A 22,254-nucleotide genomic window follows, 5' to 3' on the forward strand; every position below is an offset into this window, starting at 1 on the left:
CTGTGTGCTCTTGGTAGTGCTGACCCCTCCTCAGGTACTTACCACTTTCAGCTGTCTGCCTTCTCTAAACCTTCTGCTAAGAAAAAAGCAAATGAGGGATGATAGCTTCAAGGACAAACCTTCAAGACCTTAGGCAAAGGAAGAGGTCTCTCCCAGCACTTAGCATCTGCATCTCGTGCTTCAGATTCAGCTCAAATCTAACTCCTAAGCAAGCCCTCCCTGACCACCCTCTCTCTGAAGGGGCTTCCTCCAAGTATTCCCACATCACACTGTTCTTGTCTTTGTGCTACTAACTCAGTCTGTCATGATCTCATCTGTTTGTTGTCTGTCCACTACCTCCTGCCCCCACAATGTAAGCTCTGCAAAGGCAGATCCTTTATAGAATGTATTTTGTTTACTACTGTATCTCCTTTGTCTAAAGTAGGCACATAGTGGGGGCACAACAAAAAGTAAATGCCCAATGAATGTATGTGTGGGAGAGTTTCGTGGGGAGGGGAAATTCACAGGGTACCTAAAATCATACCTCGTAAGGCAGAGTATGTGAGATAATTAGGAGGGAATGCATTAGGGTTGATCGGATTCAAGGCCTCAGTGTTCTAGGTCTAAAAAAGAAAGAATCATGCAGAGAAATGTGCCATCTTTCAGGTCTCCAACATGGATATGAAAAGCTCAGTAGCTGTATTGCAGCTTCACTGAGCGCACTGATCTAGGAAGCAGGGGCATTGGCTTCTAGGAGCCAGGTTCGTAAACTTGGGACACATGTGCCTCGTCTCTTCAGATGTCTTTTTCTTCACCGGCGTGTGTAACACACATTTTCTCCTTTCGTCTGCACAGCAGTGCTACGGGATAGCTACTGCTCTCATGCCATGAGGTAGGAAAAGACACACAGACTCTGGTCTAGTGACCTGTCCACTCACCGCTGAGTGGAAGGACAGGGATTTGGAGCCGGGGCAGATTCTAGGATTCTTGATTCTCTCAACAAAGCCCCTTTCTACTCTGTCATTAGAGTAAGTGGGACGTAAAAAGAACTCCAAACGGCATACAATTGTGTTCTTCAATAAAACCATTTTTCCTTTTTATAGCTCTACCAAGGCCTCCTTGTACATTTTCACTTTAACCAAGTGAGTTTTCCTGAAGAAGAGCCCAAAATGTAGAGATTTGGGTGACTACTTAGTTTATTACCGGGAACAATTTTTGGCTCAAAAACCTGCCAGCTGTAACATATAAATATGCTATGCTAATATTTTAGGAATCACCATATTTTGCATTTCTGGTTACTACTCATCTCAGACTCAACTATCTCAATATGCTTTTGTATTAGTTTAGTCAAAATGGATAGAGAGCACGTACATTACCACTTACAATTTTTTTCCAACCCTAATAAAAGACATCAGTGTCTTGACTACATGTTTAGAGAAATCTATTTGAAAAAATACATCTCTTGGTATTTCACTCTTAGAGGCTGGTGCCTATCCAAAGCTCTTTATTATGGTAAAATTCATTTTTAAACTCATGAGAACATTTTGAAATGGAAATGGAAAGTGAAATACCAATAAAATTAAGACTAAAAGGATGAGGGATGTGCACACCAGTGTTAAAATATATTCTGGTAAATCTGACTTCAAAGTGGCTAATGTACCTCCATCTCCCTCCAGCCCTGTTCATGCGGTTTAGTCTTAATTCTTCTCATAGTAGACTCAGAACCAAAATGGCCAATTGGCAAAACAGTATAACATTAAACTTCATAAATATTACATAAATGTGACAAGGTACTGATGAACTTCTCCATCAAACTCATGCCCCGCCCCAGAGAACATCCTGTGAATTACATACAAGATGGCTGCACATTAGGAGAACAGGAAATGTAAATTTCAGTTATTTAAGCTAAGATTAGTAACGTTCAGCTAAATGGGTGTTTCAATAGGGAAATGCTATCAAAATCAGGCACACACTTTTGTCACCAGTTCACCAGGCCATCGTTCCCAAAACTTCCTTTCCCAGGTAAAAGGATTCACAGTTTGTTCAGAGAATGGATTTCTTCCCATCTCCCCGAATTCTACCCTAGAATCACAGTTCATCCTTCTCTCCTGTCCCTAGTTACTCGTTTGGGCAACTAGATACCAATCCTATCTTCCATGATACTGGAGTAGAAGAGGTGTTTGTTATTTGTTTTGCATTTATTTTTGATAGAGTGAGTGAGTGAGAGAGAGAGAGAGAGAGAGAGAGAATCCAAAGCAGGCTCCGAGCTGTCAGCACTGAGCTCGATGTGGGGCTCGAACTCACCAACTGTGAGATCATGACCTGAGCTCAAGTTGGACGCTCAACTGACTGAGCCAACTAGGCGCCCCTTGTTTTGCTTTTAAATCAATGAACTCATTTGCCATTTACTCACTATAATGAAGAGGCTAACAGACTTTTGTATCAGATGTACCCAACAAAAATCAGTTTACACACACACCTTTCAATACCTCTTCACTCTATTGCTTTCTTACAGATCAAAAGTTATCACACTTCATGCATCAGTGTGTTAATACTATAATTCCCCAAGAGAAGTGCAGATACTGAGCATTTGAGTCAAGAGTGGATAAAACTTGCGCCATGTCCAAGCTGAAAAAGGTACAGCAACAACAGGAGCAGATTCATGGTAAAACCCTCAGGTTTGGTAAAGAGTGGAAGCACAGAAGTTTCTTGAAGTCTCCTTTCCTTTTTTTTTTTTTTTTTTTAATGTTTATTTTTTAGAGAGCACAAGCAGGGGAGGCACAGAGAGGGGGACAGAGGATCTGAAGTGGGCTCCACGCTGGCAGCAGGAGCCTGATGTGGGCTCAAACTCACAAACCGAGAGATTATGACCTCAGCTGAAGTCAGATGCTCAAACGACTGAGCCACCCAGGTGCCTCTGAAGCCTGAAGCCTCCTTTTTCTTATTTGCACTTTTTCAGTCTGAGGATTTACAGGAGCAAATGACAAAATTTAATATACTGTTGTCATTTAACAAATGTGGGGGATCATGGTCTCTATAGAGTTTAGAATGTTTTGTTAAACTTGAGAAAACTACAGAAAGAAAAAAAAAACCCAAGCAATTCATGAGCATTCAGCATAATTAAGGGAAAGCAAATTACTTAAGAGAAGCCCATATGAACGTTTTGACTAAATAACTAGAGCTATTACTGTAGACAAAGTCTGAAGAATAAGAAGAGTTGGTGGATAAAGTTAGTTCTAGAATAGATGTTGTATGTTAGGAGTTACCCAGTATTTGAGCCAATGTAACGAATGAAATTTGGTCAAGTGCATCCCCATCTTGTCCCCATGCCTAGTTTCTGGGTTTAGTTTCTAGAATTAATTTGACTTAGAGACTTTAAAACATTTAAGAAATTAAATTTGAATTCAACAACTGAGCATACTTTTTTTTTTTTTTTTTTGCCTCTCGACTTAAACACCTGATATTACGCTGGTTGACCCAATGTCTTCAAGACGTAGCTTACATTATTTCAGTTTTGGCTATTGATAGTATACTAAACACAATAAACCTAATACCATAAAATATTGACTCATATATGTATTTGTGTGTGTATATATGCTATGAAAGAGTCTTAAGATTAAGTGTTGTCGTTTGATTAGACAAAGTAAAACTCAAAATGGGACATTAGTAAAAAACAAAAACATTTTTTTTTTTTCAAATTTGAGAGAAAGAGGGACAGCACAAGCAGGAGAGGGGCAGAGAGAGAGAGGGAGAGAGAATACCAAGCAGGCTTTGAGCTGTCAGCACAGAGCCTGACATAAACCTCGATCTCATGAACCATGAGATCAAGAGTTAGATGCTTAACTGAGCCACCCAGGTACCCCCAAAAAACTCATTTTTTTTAAAGGTAGATGTCAAAAGTGTTACTTTAAAAAATGTTTTTTATATTAAGTCAGTATTTTTTCACTATAGAAAAAGTAGAAATGAAATTAAAGATGTCTTTTACCTTTTATAGGAGTGTGTGGGGTATGTGTATGAATTTTATATGCACTTATTAAAATGGGTATGTATACACACACACACACACACACACACACACGGTTGAACAGTGACCCTCCAGAATTCACATCCACTTGAAACTTTACTATATGATCTTATTAGGAAACAGTCATGGCATATGTAATTATTTGGAAGTTATACTAAGAAGGCCATGTGGAAACAAAGACACAGACACACAGGGAAGGAGGTCATGGAATAACAGAGGCAGAGATTGGAGTGAGGTAGCTACAAGCTTCGGAGGGAGCACAGCCCTTCCAACACCTTCATTTCAGGATTGTAGTCTTCACAACTTTGAGGGAATAAATTTCAACCCGCCCAGTTTGTGGTAATAGGTTACAGCAGCCCTGGGAATCAATACAGTCCACACACACTTTTGTGCTGATCGACTTGCTCCTCTTAACGTATTGTGAAAGCTGTTGTATCTTCTTCATGTGCAATATGTGTGCTACATTTCATTGTATAGGTGTACCACAATGTACTGGCTTCCAGAATTTTTATGGTAGCCTGTTTAATTCCAAGAACTTGTAGTTTGGTCATTTCCTCTTTTGGCAGTTTATTATTTCAAGACATCAGAACTGGTGGTCACTTAAATGCTAATGACGACCAAATCATTGTTGGCTCACATAAAAAGACAAGGACGTTTTTTCACGTTCCAGAATTCTTCAGGTGATTTTTGGCAGAGGTTCAGGTGTCTGCTAGTTAGAGTCCTTTAAGCCAAATGGACATTACTGGTTCTGGGCTCCTGTGTTAACAGGAAAGGAAACAAGCAATCATCTTATAAAAAAAAAAAAAAAAAAAGTCATGTCCTTGGCCATCGTAAACTAAGGGAATCACAGGACGTCCTGTCTAATGGTATTTGGCTTCCTTTCACGGAACAAGCTCAATTAAAGCAAAAAGAACACACTCAATTCTCAAGTGATATCTGAGTGGCTGTGACCTGCTCTGTCCCAACTAGACCACAGAAAATAATCATCCATAACCTAGACTGCAAGATTACTGCTATCATGGAAGCAGTAACTCATCCGGAATTTGGCCTGAAGGTTTTGCAAGAAGATGAATAAACGACAGAGGAAATAAGTTAAGCTCACAAAATGTACTAGGAGACCTAGGGCATTTGTGAAGTCATAAGAGATTTTATAATATCTTTAGATTTTGAAACATATGTGGTTACGAAAATTTGGCCCTTAGCTGCGAAGATTCTGGAAGCTAAGCATCCCCACTCTTCTCAAAAATCACAAGGTCCCTCAGTTGATCCTTTCAGGTAAACCAAAGATTTTACTGGACATTTGCTTCCCAGTTTCTCAGTTCTACTTAAGGCAATTTCTCCTTGGGGGTTTAGAGAAGTCTGGAGTCAAACTAACAACACCAAAGCTTCCAAATTAAGAGAATGCATCGAGGAAGAACTGCGGGATGTTTGCCTCTGAGTTAAAAAAAAAAAAGAAAAAGAAAAAAGAAAACGGAGGGCATCTTATGCTTAAATACCCTGATTTTTAAAAGTATGAAAATTGTTCTTTGCTACCTTTAAAAGAGAAAACATTTCTACACACATTTTCCTCAAACACAGGAGTGGAAAAGTTGATCCAACATCAAGGGGACACTCAATGCAAAGAAAAAAGTATCTACATAATTACTGGGTTCTTCTCCACAGAAAAAAACATCCCCTAGCTATCCAGATGCCAAGGAAAACCTAGCTCTTAAATTTAACTCACTCATATGCAACTTTTAAAGTGGGTGTAGTAGTCGTTCTGCCCACCCCCCGAAGTAGAAGAATGATCCTGTTACCTTACTTTTTAAAAGTCTATTTTAATAGAGTCTGTTATTACATACCTACAGAGAGCTGGACCTAACTGCTAGAAAAGGCACTGTAGACAAAGACCAGGTAGATCAACTCTTCTTTTTTCTTGAGGAGTTTGTATGCAGGTGAAGAACACAAGACCCGTATCCATTAAAATCTAAGACAAGACTATATTACAATATCTATAATACATTTTTTATAATCCCCTTAACAACAAGAAGATAAAACACCTCATTTTAAAAAACAGGCAACTGATTTAAGCCGACGCTTCACTAAAGATACGCAAAAAGGCAAATAAGCACACAAAAAGACAGCTAGTATCATTCATCTCCAGGAAAATGTCAATTAAAATCTCCATGAGATACCTCTACACATCTGTTAAGGATGGCCAAAATTTACAAGACTGATAACACCAAGTGTTGCCAAAGAGGTGAAGCACCTAGAACTCTCATGCATTGCTGGCAGCAATGTACAATGGCACAACCGCTCTGGACATTTGCGGTTTCTTAAGGTTGACTATAGGACTCAATCATTTCCCTCCTAGGTACTTACCCCAGGGAGATGAGAACATATATTTCCATAAAGACTGTACATGACAATTCACAGAAGTTCTATCCATAATTGCTAAAAATTGGAAGTAACCCAAATGTTCATCAACTGGTGAATGATAAAATATGGTGCAACCATACAATGGATTGTTCAGCAACCAAGAGTGCCGAACTGCTGATAAACCCAATCTAGATGAATCTCAACATTATGCTGACTATAAGAAGTCAGACACTATAGAGTACAATCTGCATGGTTCCATTTAGATCAAATGTAACCTACTGGTTGGTGACCATGTAAGCAATTACCAATATAGAGCAGTGGTTGCCTCGGGCTACAGACAAAGGGTACCAGCCATCTTCTGGCAGTGATGGCTTCAAGGGCAAATACACGGCCAAACCTCACTGAATCATACACTTTAAATGGATGCAGTTTAGTGCATCTAAGTTAATTCTTAATAAAGCTGATAAGAGGGAAAGGGCTACCATGTAATTTGTTTGAATTTTTTCCTCCGATTCAATTTAGACTTTTAACTAACATCTGCTACACGCCAGGTATTGTAACAGGTACTGAGACCACAAAGATAATAGATTATTATAGAGAAAGGGTGACCGTAGACTGGAACTCCTAACAACAATACTGGCTGACAGTTCTGTTCTGTTCTATTCTATTCTATTCATTTATTTGTGAGCGAGGGACAGAGCATGTATGCAATCAGGGGAAAGGGGCAGAGGGAGTGAGAGAGACAGAATCTTAAGGAGGCTCCATGTTCAGCATGGAACCTGATGTGGGGCTCGATCCCATGACTCTGGGATCATGACCTGAGCTGAAGTCAAGAGTCGGGTGCTCAACAGACTGAGCCACCCAAGTGCCCCTACTAGTAAGTGCCCCTACTAGCTGACATTTTAAGAGATGTTTACTTTGTACCAGTCACTGCTTGGTATACTTTATATTCCATAGTTCATTTAAATCCTCATTAAGAACTCTGTGAGGCTGATGCTATTATTATTTCCACCTGCTTAAGAGGCTAAGAGAAAAACGAGGCTCAAGAGGCTAAAAAGTTTACACTAGATCATCTGGTTAGAAAAGGGTAGAGCTGGCATAGTGAGTCTGTCTCTCTAGCAACCTGAGACTTTGAGAACCCCGACTGTTCTGAAGGTGGACCAAGAACAGAGGTGCCGGATGGTGCAGACCATCTGCTCAGTCCAGTCCAAGTTCTGAACTGGGGTTGAGGTAGCAGTGACACAGTCATCACACAGGCTAGAAATATGTTTGCTGTTATTCATGCTGACACCTTTAAGTCAATGTTATGACAATGCTATGTGCAGATCAGAAATCCCAGGGAGAGAAAACCTGGCTTCTCAAACACCAAACCTGCTTTTCAATTTACCAGGCACTGCTAGGCCCACTAGGGGATTTTGCAAAGACTTACAGGTCCCTGTTCTCTCTGCCAGCAGCCCCCTGGCCTCGCTGGCTGATGGCTCTCATCTCTTTCTCCTCCTCTCTGGAGAGCTGGCATTGGAGGGGCAGATTCACTCTGCTCCCAGACACAGAAAGACAGGGGTCAAAGAGTGAGGAGGGAGAGGCTGGCACACCCGTCTGGGAAGCCCTCACACTGTACCCACCGAGCACCCCCTCTTCCCCATCCTCCTTTACTAACAAGACATTCAGCCCACAAACTCCACAAGCTTTCTATTTCATGGTTATTGATGGTGAGCAGGTTCCTATAGCTGGGATAATGCACTCAGAGCTTCCCTTTTGTTTATTCCTAATTGGTCAGTCTCCATGGGGATTCGCTCAGCCTACATCCAGACTGGGGGGTGAGGGGGCTGGAGCAGGGAGGTACCGTGAATGCAGATGGCTGGTTTCCTGCCGGCATGGCACTATCGCAGGGGTCACATTAAGGCCAGATATTGCTCAATAACTTCCAGAAGGTAGGAAGCTGGTCGAAGAGCTGGGGAGGCCAGACGTCTGCAGCTGAAAAAATGGCACTGACATGGTACCTCCAGCTTTAGGGGCCCACATAGCACCTCACACACACAGCAGGTGCTCAAACGAAGAGAAGAAAACAAAAATTCCAAGGGGGTATCGAGAAAGAAATCTCCCAGAGGATTATTTTGCAGTTAGTACAATATTCCTGGAGCATACTAAGCAGGCCGGACGCATTACAGATCAACACAGGCGGCGGCTCCAGAGCAGCCGGGAGAAAATGAAACAAAATCTGGGCTATGGGCTGCTATGTGCGCAGCCTCACAGGGCAGATACTGGAGGAGCACATTTCATTTGTGATCTGTGACCTTTTTTTAATGTAAGAATAGTACCTGCATCAGGCAATTCTTTACCATCATCCATGTGACTTCACTAAGTCTGTTATTTTGAGATGCTTCCCAACATATTTCAGCCCGTAAACCTCGTGATTTAAATGAAAACTAATTTAAAAAAATTTTTTAATGTTTATTTTTGAGAGACAGAGAGAGAGAGAGACAGAGAGACAGGGAGGGAGGGAGAGAGCGCACTCGAATTGGGGAGGGGCAGAGAGAGAGGAAGACACAGAATCTCAAGCAGGCTCCAGGCTCTGAGCTGTCAGCACACAGCCCCACGCGGGGCTCGAACCCACGAACTGTGAGAGAACGCTAAACAAAAACTAATTTTTAAAATTCGTGCTATTAAAGTACTAACTGAACCACCATTGATGAGGCAATACATTTATGGAATTCCAATTTAAAAACAAAATGGTACACATGTACTTATCTGTGCAGTTGCCACCATTATTATTCTCTGTTTCTCTGTGCACATCAAGTAAGTGGGAATAGTCTTATTTTCCTTTCTGTATAACAGTATACTGTACTGTATTTAACCTAGCGATGGTCAACACAACTACCATAAAAATCTGGAGATCAAAGAGATAAGGCTTTACTCTTTCCATGTGACTTTCTGTTAGGATAAAGGAACTTTCCTACGCAGGTCCCTCAACATTGCTCAGACTTGTGCCTCATGGCTGTATTAAAACTTACTTACAGAGGTCATACTAAGGGAGACACACACACACACACACACACACACACACACACACACACACAGTTTTTATTTACAATGCTCCATTTCTGAAAGCTTGTGAAAATTACAGGACTGATAACTTCACTTCTGCTGGACAGTGATCACAAAAATCGGGGTCAAGTGTGGGTCCCCCCCCACCTTCTCAGATGCCTCCTACCAAGTACTATTCGACAGCCTGCTGTCCCTGACCCTGGGGGTTTTAGGAGGAGGGGCTGTGCAATATTTCCCTCTGCATTCTGGGGGCCCAGGAGTGGAGAAGAAGTCAGTAAGGTTGCCTAAAGAATAGATTCTTGAGCGACTGTGGGAGTTTGGGCTTAAATCTCAATTCCTATGTAAAATCCAGAAGTGGGAATTTAAAAAGCTACATTAGCAACAACTTGAAAACATGTTTTGGTATTTCAAAATGACAAAAGGAAATAGATGTGGTAGGGGGTAGAGCCCACTTTGGAAGTTTCACTTTCTCCCGATGTGTGGACCCACCAAATGCAAACCCTGCAAGGAATCACAGGGTTGGGGGCTCTTAAATAAAGGGATACTGCTATTTAGCATAGGAAAATGTCCCCGAAATGTTCATGCCTCTGGCAATTTTGACAAGTTACCTCTCAGGGCTTTGCCAGGATAGGATTATACTCAAGAAAAAAATTAATGTCTTTAAAACAAAGCAAAACAAAAACACCACTTCTGAGGGGGGAAAAATGGGATCACAGAAATCTAAGGAAGAACAGTGGAAGAGAAATTTCAGGCTTATGCAACAACCAACACTGACCATCGACTCCAGGATCAATTCTCTATGATAGATGACAAGTCTTATAGACTACCAATGCACACTATACATTAAAAAAAAATTTTTTTTAACGTTTTTATTCATTTTATTGAGAGGCACAGCAAGAGCAGGGGTGGGGCAGAGAGAGAGGGAGACACAGAATACAAAGCAGGCTCCAGGCTCTGAGCTGTCAGTGGGACTCGACCCCATAAACCGTGAGATCATGACCTGAGCCAAAGCTGGACGCTTAACCGACTGAGCCACCCAGGCGCCCCTGAGTACACTATACATTTTTAACTCCTACTTTTCGCTCTCAAATCTCTTGCCCTTTTTCTTTTCTGTTCCAAGTCATGGCCAAAATCTGATGCCTCTTGCCTCTAGCAAGTCAGGTCTAGAAATAACAAAGACTGAGCTCTAGCCATATTTTCTTTACTGGACAAACTACACAAAGTACACCATCACTAAAAGGAGCCATATCAACTTGACTATCCTATGTATATATCACCACCTTCTGCTCTTTTAGAAACAAACAAAAAAGTCATGCCTAAAGAGGAAAGTTTGTCCTGGTTCAAGTGAGTAAAATTCTAATTAGCCAGGGAAGATCTGACACTGAAAACGTACAAGTATTTCTTCTTTTTTTAAGTAACCTACTAAGAAATCATTTCTTGGTGGCCTACAAAAACTGTTTAATCTTTATCCCGCTATTTTCATTAAAATGAATGATCACCCTTAGGGGATGCATTTAACAAAAAAAAATTTGGAGAAATTTCTTTGATTCATACTACAGGTTGAAAGGTGGGTAATTTCAGTTTTTGCCTATGTGAATTATACATTTCCATTTTGAAAGAATTTTCTCAGGAAAATACAAATTCTAAGGGCCCCAAATACTGAGATAAACCATCAGAATTTTGAAATGAACTAAGAAGCAAGGTCCCTGTCATACTGGTGGCATGTGTGTGGAGTGTTATAGGAAAAAGGGCTGCTGGAATTGTGCGTAAGATGCCAGGGGAGTAGGACACATCCAATTTAGTATCACAGAGGCCGACACTGAATGGCAGCCTAAAGTCAGGAAGAATGAAACTATTCTAACTATATATATTCTAACATATTTCATTGTGAAGAAACATACTTTTCACAAGAAAAGAACAAATCAATTTTTTTTAAGTGAAATGTAAAAAATTCAAAAGTAAGCAAATCTACTCAATCCAGGTTAAATGCTCAGTCTACTCTAGAACCTGCCATCAAGGGGATCACCTTCTAGCCGTATAAGGAACTGGCTCTGGAGCCATTTGGAGTGCTCCAGGAAGCTTCATCTGAGAATATCTGTACATTTTCTGGCCTTAAATGACTCAGAAGGATCCTTCACAATGAAGCATCATCCACCCTGCTTCTGAGTTTGGGAGGATTAGAACAGCGCCCTCTTGAAGCTATATGCTAGCTACCTCTTGAAGTTCTACAGCTAACTATGAACTGGGCTTCTACAAATACAGAAGTCACTGTCTGAGCTAACTGCCAGTCCTGTGAAGGGACAAAGCTGCTTTGATTGCTTCTACTCCCGGAAGGAGGACTCAAGTCAGGAACATACACCTAGTCTCTAGGGCGGGACTTGAGAATTCAGTCAGGGCAAACTGAGTATTCTCTAGCAATTCTGGCCCTCTAGGGTGGGGCACTGGAGGACTCCCCATTTCCTTTCAAAACAAGAGATAAATGCCAGCATGCATTTCTATTTTCATTATGCTGTTTTTCCATTAATGAGTTTTCATTAGCCTTCAATTTTCAAGTTCTGACTATCCTGCCTGCCTTTCAATGCTTCTGCCTTATCTTCCACTACTGCCCAATATGCACACCTTGTCAGGCCAATGAAAATTCTGATTCTAAAGCCTACACTCCTTTCACCAAGACTTAAGGTCTTCCGCAGTATTGTTTAGTTTCCTAGAGCACACTGGCTTTGAGGGGATCTTTTTCTACTTTGAATCACTGTGGACTGAGGAAATGCAAACCACGTTTACTATTAGATCAAGCCAAGTATTCACAACAAGGTAAATCTGTTACACAAGGAGTTGCTTGTACATCTGACTTTACTCCAACTCAAAGTCCTTAAGGGGCATCTATTTCAGACCTATCTCAGGAACTTGTCAAACTGTCTAAACCAAATGGAATATTTAGATTAGTACCAGTATTTCCTGCTCCATTAATCTAAGGGATTATTCATGGAAGCTTCAAGAGGTCCTATCAATACAGAAAAGATACTGCATATGGAAATCAACGTTCTCAACTCAGAGGACCACTTCAAGCCACTGTTCTGCCAGGATTGTGCCCTGTAAGAAGATACAACCAGTGACACCCACTGCTGAATACAGGTGAGCATCTCACCACAAGTGCCCAGAAGACCAACCCCTTAACAGAAGTTCTGACAAAGAACCCTGAAGTTGAAAATTAGGCACCTACCAAGCATCAAGTAATCCTTTGATTTTTACAAATACCAAGAAAAATATTAAGGACAAAAGTCACTCTTTCCGAAAAGTTCCTATGATAAGTAAACCCAGATGATACTGTGACATACCTAATAGACAAGCGAAGCTAGACTTTTTGCTGTCTGCAGCTGCTGTTGTGGGGAGTAAGGATCAGAAATCTACATTCTGGTCAGAGAAAGCTGTGTTATGACAGCCTCTATGAAATGGAACATGCCTTCACAACTCTTTCATACACACACGATATTTCTTTTTATTTTTGTTAAGAGTTCATTTTGCAAAACTGGCAATGCTGGGTGGGAGGGCCAAGGTCTGAGGCTTAAATTTTAAGTTTTGCCTTCCTTTACAGTCCACTTCCTGGGGCCAAGCCTTTTTTTTCTTTTTTTTAAGTATTCCGAAACATATGCTACTGTAGTTGCATGTTCAAACACTCATGTGGAAACAGTCCCCTGGACTTATACGTTCATTCTTAAAACACTGGAGTATGCAAACAAAGATGCAGTGGGCAGAAGGCCAGTTAATAAATCTCATTTCCTACTAGCATCTGCATGAAACAGAGCTATAGGGAGTAGCTCCTCCAGGGAGAGCCAGAGCACGACTCATTCGCTCTGTGAATTAAACAGTGTCACCTCAGATGGCCCACACCACATTTATTTTTTAAGCAGCTCTTAAAATATATGGATTTCTCGTGCTCATAAATGCACTGAGGAAGCTGGGTCCAAGGCACTCACACAGTAGTGAACATGAACGGTGGAAACATCCACACAGTCCTGCTGAGCCATTTTTGCACCGGCTCCTTTCAACTGAAATTACTAATGAGAATAATTTCCGAAAGGTAACTTGCTCTTCCTATAAAAGCGCACCCGGGTTTCAATAATGGTGTACCACCCTCTCCAGTCCAGGCTACAAAAATGGGCTTGGTTACACAAAGAGATACCTGGATTAAGATAATCTGGGTCATGAACCATATTTGACCCTTATCTGTAAACAATCCAGTGCAAATGTCATGACGATAATGTCTCTTGCTGGGAAGAGTGACCATCTGTCCAGTTGACAGTGCTGGAAAGAACAGTGTTGTTCCCTAGGTGTCCTCTCCTCTTCTCACCTATGCCAGCTCTTGTCCTGGAGCTCCGGGAAGATCCCTTTGCAGTAGTAATGGCATTCTTCTCGTATTTACATAGATCGCTTAAGAAAGTCTTTGTTTTAAATGGTTGAAGCTAACAAGCAAATACAGAAAATGAAGCCAAAGGTAAGGGAACTGCTGGTAAAGAAGTCAGCAACGGAATCAGGAAAAGAATTCCCTCTGATCGTCCTAGGACTCCGGTCTTACCCAGACACTCCATGGGACTCAAAAAGAACTCTTAAGCACATATAATTTTTGAGGGCTATAATGAACCCACCACCAAAGTAGACTTTATTTGGTTAAATCTCTCTACTTGGGCTTTCACAGTACCTTCCAAGTTTCCTCAGCAATTACATGGCAATATTATTCCAGCCTCAAGATGCCAAAGTAATTATGGAACACTTCCTGGATAGAAAAATGTCTCACATTTTTCCTTCCCCTATGCCCCTCCAAAAAAATAAGTGAGAGTTGTCCTACATGGGCCATCCACTTTGAAAGGAAAGCAGACCAAAGAAAACATAAGGTGGATCTGTCTTAGCCTACACCCTTTGTATAATTTAATACCAATGCCACCTTGGAGGATTCCTTCTTCATTTAACCTATGACATCTCTCACTATGGTGTCCAGTAATCCTATTATATAAAATACAAATGCAATAATGCTCTTACTGACTTCAGAATTTTGTACAGTCAGATCTTCTTTAAATTCAGTTTTTTCATAGAATTTCAGGTACCATTACAGGGACTCAAAACAAACTGGAAATAATTTAGGACATGGAAATAACTTAGATTGAATTTAAAAGGTAAATAAGATTTCATTTTATAGCAATAGTTTGCCACCAAAAGGTAGCATTTAGCCTTTCCACCACCAAGTAATTTTCCATTGCCATTTCAAGTTTGTTTATATGACTAATAAAACCCAACTAGGCAACTTCCTTTGGCGTATGTGGTAAAATTCGAACTCTTACAAGCAACTGCTACTTATATGGCAGAGATTAAATCACTTAAGAAACGAGGGTTTCAAATTTATTATCCGTAAGAACAGTTGAAAGAAGTGAGGTTTAAAAGCAACTCAGGGTTTGGGTTTTTTGTTTTTCAATTCTATTTTAGGCTTTGGAATGTGCACAGGGAAAGGTGGATGAGTAAGGGAGAGAAGGGACCCAATGTTCCAATCACAAGGATCTTCAAAAGGAGACAGTCCCAGAAGCTGTGGACCAATTTTGGTTTATATTAAGAGAATAACAAGTGCTTGGAATCTGTAAGGATGCCATGTCAACCTATTAGCTGGAACCATAAGGCATGAGATTTTGGTGACCTCATGGGCACAGCCAAAATTAACTCCAAGTATTTATGTAACTGCCAGAGATGACAGGGCAAAGGTTGCTTATGATTTTTTTTTTTTTGAGTCAGCAAATAGGGTTTCTTTGGCCAAAGAGGAAGTCGGGGTCCTCGTGGTCCTATTTTGTAATTATGTCATATTTATACACACCACCGAATACCCACAATACCATCTGAACAAACGTTTAGATGAAGGCGTTAAAAAAAAAGAGTTATTTCCTGTTGCTCACTAGCTGAGAGGATGCGCTTTAGAGGTATGTGTGCTCTGCCTGAAGGCAAAAGCATTGTTAGTGGTTATCAAGGTAACATTTAAAAATAACTACCCTAGTACAAAAGAACTTCAGAGGAAATATGAGGGAAGCTATCAGTCTCCCCTCAAGTCTGGCCTTGAGCTGCATTAGGCTCTAGCTGCATTCTCCATTACATTGTTATCCTTATCAAACAATGCAAACAATTTTAATGAGCTTATCTACTAGAACATACTGCCAGATATGCTAATGTAAAAATGATGCCAACCTTACAGTCCGACTCATTAATCAAAAAGCTCACAATACAATGACCAAGATCAGTCCCAGCCTCACATCAGACCTCAGCAAAATAGCAGGAATTACCTTCCTACTGTTTAAATAAGGGCGGGCTCCCCCACCCATGCGGAGGCTATAAACTCCTAAGAAAATGCATAAGGGCACCCGGTTTCCCTCAGGTCCATTGCAGTCCGGTCTCTTTCTAATAAACCACGGGTTCTATGGAAAAGATTTTGGTGAATGTCTGACACGGTGACCTCTGCTGTCAATCCTTGCACCAATCAGCGAGCAGAATTCTTACAAAGCTCCATCAATCTGGCGGTTTAACATCACAGACTGCAGCTTAATCTAGAGGATTCCATCTTTCCTGCACACACACCAGGGCAAGCGCAAACATTTTTCTCGCCATCCTCCCGTTCTCTGCCTTTAGGCACAGCCTACCCAATGGTTCCTTTAAAATCTAAAGGAAAGGAGAAAAGGAAGTGCTACAGCGTGTCTCTCTTTGGAGAAAGGGAAGAAATTGCTTGCGTTTTTACCAGTGTGGTAGGAAGGCGATGGAAGGAGACCCCTCGCAGGCAGCAAACCTATTCACAAAATGCTCTCCATCTGCAATCATGAAGCCTCAATGCACGGCTAACATGACACATGGAAACAGCAAATGATCACAAGCGCCCTCGTGAACGCACGTCTGCAGCCCGGTCCGGGCGCAGTGTCCGCTCCATTATATAACGGGCCGGATTTCCGCGCGCCCCCGCCGAGCTCCCCCGCCCAGCGCCGCTCCCGGTGCCAGCCCCATTACCTGTAGGAACGCTCCCCGCGCACTGTGTGCTTCCGGAAAGGAATGATGGTCCCGTTATCCTGGATGATGTCGTTGTTGTTCTCGCCATTTGGGGACAGGGTTTGGGTCGGACCAGGCATTGGCGCACTCCCGAGGTAGGGAACAAACCGCGGCGGGCTGGCTGGTGAGGAAGGTGGCTGCGTCGCGTCTTCCCGCTCGCCTGCTCCTCGCGCAGACCTTGCCGGCCGCCTGCTCGCTGGCTCCCTTCTCCCCGCTCGGCTCCCGCCCCGCCCTCCTGCGTCCCGCCCTCCCGGCTGCTGACGTCAAAGCGCCGGCAGCAGCACCGGGTCACGTGGCCGGGCCTGTCACCATAGCAACCCGCTAACTCATCACCTCTCCTCAATTCGCACTGGGCCGAGGCGTGACCATGCCAGCAGCTCCAGGCAGGCACCGGGGCAGGCCTACATCTGGCACGTAAAACCCCAGGCCACCCCCAGCCCCCCTCGCAGACTCGCCTCGTCTGAAAACCAGCTCTTCCTCTAACCATTTCCTTTCCGACCCGTGCTCCAACTGCAGCTGTGTACACAAAAGAACGATTCAGGCAGAGGGGTGTGGGAGACCCTTTAACTCCTTCAATACCAAGTTCTTACAGCATTCAAATTAAGCCCGGTCTGGTTTCAAAAAAATATAGAGAAAGATATGGTGGCCTGCTTCTAGAAAACGTTCACCTTATCGGCTTCCTCCCCCATTCTCTCAACAGCAGCAACCTCCTTCCCAAAAGAAGCCCCAAAGCTGAAAACATAAAAGAAAACTGCTTTTCCTTCCAATCAATGTAGCCTTTCCTTTATAATGTGAAGATTAAAGATTGCAAATTAAGAGATTATCTGCACAAAAGAATTCTCAAAGAGGGCTTAAAAAAATAGCTACCCTTTTAGCACAGGGTAACCCAAGAGCCCCCAATTCCAATTCTTCAACTGCCTCTAGATACCGATAATTAACTCATTTATTTTCATTTGTATTAAACAAGTCAACACTCAAGTATTTGAAAGCTCCCCACATTCTAGCTGTTCTGTGTCATTGCCATGCAATTTTCAAATACATTGGCTATGAGACAAGTGCGATTATCATCACCCCTATTTTAAAATGAGTAAACTATTGCATGGAAACCAATTTGACAATAAACTTCATATATTTAAAAAAAATGAGTAAACTAGTGAGATTAAAGTAACTTGCTCAAGGTCACAGAGCTAGGAAGTGGTGAACTGGAACATCAAAATGACGTGCTTTTTATCAATGTGATTGGACAGTACTGATCTATATTTAATGTGAGCTCATAAATATAGATCAAGGTAAGTAAGAATCAAGTACTTTATGTACCTTCGCAACATGACCACTGTGAACAGACCTGTGAGCCGAATTGCTAGTACTAGGCAAAGTCGATGGATTAGATTATAAACTCTCCACAGACCCCAGATGCATCCATTGCTTTCCTTCAGAGAGGAGAAGAGACTTTAAAGGATCTCTGCTCATCAAAAGTGGTCTCTGACCTTTTGTGGGTGTGAAGGGAAGAACCGGGGTATAAAAGACAGCATAAATGTATGTAGCAGAAAGTACGAGGCTATATGGCTCATCCCTTCACATCATTGTATGGTTTATCAGCTTTATCATTTTGTGGTACAGACATTTAAAAAAAAAAAAACAACCCACAACTTTGTCATTCCTGACAATTCTCCAGTGTATCTCCGTGGTAATAAGTTATTTCTGGCACCAAGCTTCTAGAATTAGAAGCAAAAAGTTCGCAACCCAGATGGTAATGATAATCTCAAACAGGGTTTTTTGGGTTTTTTTGTTTTTTGTTTTCTATTTTATATTCTTCTTTGGGGCCATATTTTAGAAGTTTTTGTTTTCTGCTTTTCCAGTGAACTCCAGTGAATCTCATCACATGAGATTTTTTTCCCCCTCGTACAGTAAGGATCTACTTCTGACCTAAGACTTGCAAGGTACACAAACATATCTAAGTACAAGAGATATACAGCAAGCCTCACACTGCACAGTGAGCTAATGAGGCCTGTGAGTGTGTGTAGTCATTGCTACAAAGATCCACAGTTCCTCTTACTATTTCTGTTACTGGCCCCACAGTTGTCAATTTCCTTACTAATTTGTTCCCTTTCACCAAAGCTTCCCCTTTCTTTGGGGATAGTCTGGAGGTGAAAAGCACAGTCTACAAATCAAGTATTTAATGTTTTTAGAGTACATCCTCTCATTTTGGGTTCTTTAGTACAGCTTTCTTCTCCACGATCCCATATTTAAGCAATAATTGGTGTTATCATGGGGACTAAAATTGTCAGAATTTGAATGTATAGCTCATTGACTATCCCATCTTATTTTGTGGAAATTATAGTCCCACTGTTTCTATGCTGCTTATGAAGGAGAGGACTATGGCCAAGAATTTGGGTTGATGGGCTAAAAGGGAGGGGTGGTGAGTCAGGTGAGGGAGGTATCTAAGAATCCTTGTAAATCTTCTTCTAAGACTGCTGTGAGCCATGATACTATAAAGGGACCCAGAGAGCTCCAGAGACCTGTGATTACCCTCGGAGACACTGGGGTAACCGGGGTAATAATTTGAAAATACTAAACAGATGTGTTTTCATTCCTTTCCCCATAAATCAAGTAGCCTGGCAGCCATTCTCCCATTCAGCCCTAGGGAAAAGGAGAGGGCAAATTCCACTTTGGGAAGGTGGTTGTAGGATACAGGGGAAGTGCCAAAAAGGCAGGGAGGGGGAGGAAAGAGTCTACCCCTTCCAAACCTGACTGAGTATAAGGAGATGAAAGGAGGAAAAATCACGTCCCCAAAGGGAGATGTTACAGAGGTCTGGCTTTGTTCTCAGCCTCTGGGACTTACCTTGACCTCCTTTCCCATTTGAGACTCTGAGAAATAACCACCTCAGTGAGCGTCTCCCCAACACTTCCCTCCCCAAGCAAGGTACAGTCCCAGCACAATCAAGACTAAAATCAGTGGCTTGGTATGGTTAGGCAGAAGGGCCAGGGGGAAGGAAGGACATCTAAAAAACTGAACAACCACCCAAGAGACAGAGTTATTCAAAGATAGTCTAAACTCCAATAGGTTAGAATTCTGTGGATTGACAAGTTTAAAACCATTTGTTTTCCCACCTCTCATCAGGGTAAGGACTACCACATAGATCAATTATAGAAAAAAATAACTATGCAAAAGTATCTATGAATATCTGAGTGTGGATTAAGGTTTTATCTTATGTACCCAAGTGTTTCTAAAATAAAATATATGCAGACCATTGTCTTTCATTTCCAACTGCCCCACGGAGAAACGGCTCCTTCATCAAGCATCAGGATTAAAACTGGGCCTCTGGAGCCAGTCAGATCTGGGTTCCTTGCTTGGTTTCATTACCTGCTGGCTATGTGACCACAACAAGTTACTTTGCATCTTTAAGATTTAGGCTCCTCACTTTCCTCACCTAGACAGTAGGTGTGATAATACTGCTTTCATATGGTTGCTGTGAATATGAAGTTACAGAATATATTTAAGGCAGTTAACACAGTGTCTGGCATATGACAAAGGCTCCTTAGTGGTAAATGTTCTATATAAGGCGGCGCCAGGGTGGCTGAGTCCGTTAAGTGTCCAACTTCGGCTCAGGTCATGATCTTATGGTTTGTGAGCTCAAGCCCCGCATGGGGCTCTGTGCTGACAGCTCAGAGCCCGGAGCCTGCTTCATGTTGTTTGTCTGTCTGTCTCTCTCTCCCCCCTCCTCTGCTTGTGATCTGTTGCTCTCTTAAAAATAAACATTAAAAAATAAATAAAATAATAGGTAAGGCATATTCTCGTGTATGAGAAGCTGGTACAATAGGGAAGGTCCTAGGCTTGTCCTTGAGGAACTCATGAGGTTGTAGTGAGCAAGATAAAAGTACCAGCAATTATGATACAACATAATGCTGTAATAATGGTACCATACAGGGTGACATAGACCCATCAAAGATGAGCACCTAATTTAGAATGGAAATTAGGAAGGAGGTCTGAAAAGTTCCCCCAAGGAACTATCTCCTAAGCTTTGGGTGAGTAATAATTATAACCTTTTCTGTTCACTTCCTGCATGCAAGATAGAATGTGAGATCCATTAGGGTAGGAGTTCCAAATCTTTTGTTCACTGCTATCTCTGGATCTCCTAGAATGGAGCCTGGCAGGTAGTAGGCACTAAATGAATACCTAATTCATTCAGTTATTCAATATCTGATTTGATTCTCCCAAAAACCCTAATGACAAAATTTAGGCAAAAAGAGGAAACGCCACTTGTCCAGTATTGGGTCTCAGGGTTTCCTGGCCCCAAAGTTCATATGCTTATCCATTAGGCTGTATCGCATTTAAAACAGAATGGTAGGGGCGCCTGGGTGGCTCAGTCGGTTAAGTGGCCGACTTCGGCTCAGGTCATGATCTCGCGGTCTGTGAGTTCGAGCCCCGCGTCCAGCTCTGTGCGGACAGCTCAGAGCCTGGAGCCTGTTTCAGATTCTGTGTCTCCCTCTCTCTGACCCTCCCCGTTCATGCTCTGTCTCTCTCTGTCTCAAAAATAAATGAACGTTAAAAAAAAAATTTAAAAAAAAAAAACAGAATGGTAGTATAGTGAGAAGATAAAGGATTTCTCAGGCAGATCTACTTAGGTACAGAAGTAGGAAAGGGAGTGAAGTCTCTGGGAAACAGCAATCTGTTTAGTATGGACCAAGAGCAGAGTACACAGCACCAAAAGACAGGGCAAGGACCAGGTACAGAAAGGTGCCATGGCCCAGTGAAGGAGCTTGAACTTAATTCTGAAGGTGTTTTAGAAGCATGAAGTGTTGTAGGGAGAGAAATTAATGGTGCAGTTTGCGGATTGCAAAGGTCTGATGCTGGTTGTAGTGTAGAGAATATTGGAGAAGGCTAACATGAGTCAGCAATAAAGGCCTCAACTAAATCAGTGGCCAAGGGGCTGTGGAAGCAAGCACAGATCTGTGATCTTCAGAGGGTGTAATTGTTAGGATTTTCTGACTAAATGGGTGTGGGCACCATTGTTGATGGAGGTTAAGGGTAGTTAGTGAAGGAGAAAGACATTTCAAATGAATTTCAAGTTTATGGCTTGGTTGACCAAATAGATAATGGGATCATTTATCAAACTAGGAAATACAGATGGAATCGCCCTTCTGGAAGAAAGGCTGTCAAAAGTTTGTATAGAGAGAAGTACCTCTAGGACACCCAAGTGATGAGAATGAGTGGTTACTGGGTTTCACACATAGTGGGTGTTCATTTAATATTTGTTGAATAAAGGAATATATGGGTCCTTGAATTTATTTGGTATGCTTGACTTGGATATACATAGGATTTGGAGGAAATATCTCATAGGTGAGAACTGAAGCTGTGGGTGTTGGTGCCCATAGAGCGAAAGAGAAGGCTTGGCGTAGAACTCTTTAAAAGCCCGAGAATAAAAGAGAAGTCTGCGAAAAAAGACAGGGGGATTTTGCTTGGTGGGGCTATTCAAAGAGGGAGTGGTTTCACTGTGCCCAGAAGAGAAACGAATTTCAAAAAGAAATCTCTCAAGACAAATGTCACAAAGTTTGAATCACATAAGGGCAGAGAAGGGTTTACTGGATTTGAGGTGTTCTCAAAGGTAGTTTTAAGAGGTTGGATTTCAGATCAGACCCATTAATGATAACTGAAGAAAATAAAGAAGTAATCAAGTATGGAGAACCATAATTCTCTGCAAAGTCACTAATATTCTGACTAAACCAAGATATTCAAGGAAGGAGGAAATATTAAATCAAGGTTCATACGTAGTACTGGAAAC

General features: G+C 41.8%; 1 protein-coding gene across 6 annotated transcripts in view; it reads right to left on the reverse strand.

Moving 5' to 3' along the window:
- MAPRE2 (microtubule associated protein RP/EB family member 2) overlaps window positions 1–22,254 on the reverse strand; it is a 157,743-nt gene that overhangs the window by 80,973 nt on the left and 54,516 nt on the right. The window contains exon 1 of one of the 6 annotated variants that reach the window (XM_049620220.1): window positions 16,433–16,715. The exons of the other annotated variants lie outside the window; for them this stretch is intronic. Coding sequence (XP_049476177.1) covers window positions 16,433–16,551 — 119 coding nt within the window. The 5' untranslated portion in view covers window positions 16,552–16,715. Of the gene's footprint in view, window positions 1–16,432; window positions 16,716–22,254 lie in introns of those variants that run through there. 6 annotated transcript variants of the gene reach the window in all.

Source organism: Panthera uncia (assembly GCF_023721935.1).
Source record: "Panthera uncia isolate 11264 chromosome D3 unlocalized genomic scaffold, Puncia_PCG_1.0 HiC_scaffold_8, whole genome shotgun sequence".
Classification (NCBI taxonomy): domain Eukaryota; kingdom Metazoa; phylum Chordata; class Mammalia; order Carnivora; family Felidae; genus Panthera; species Panthera uncia.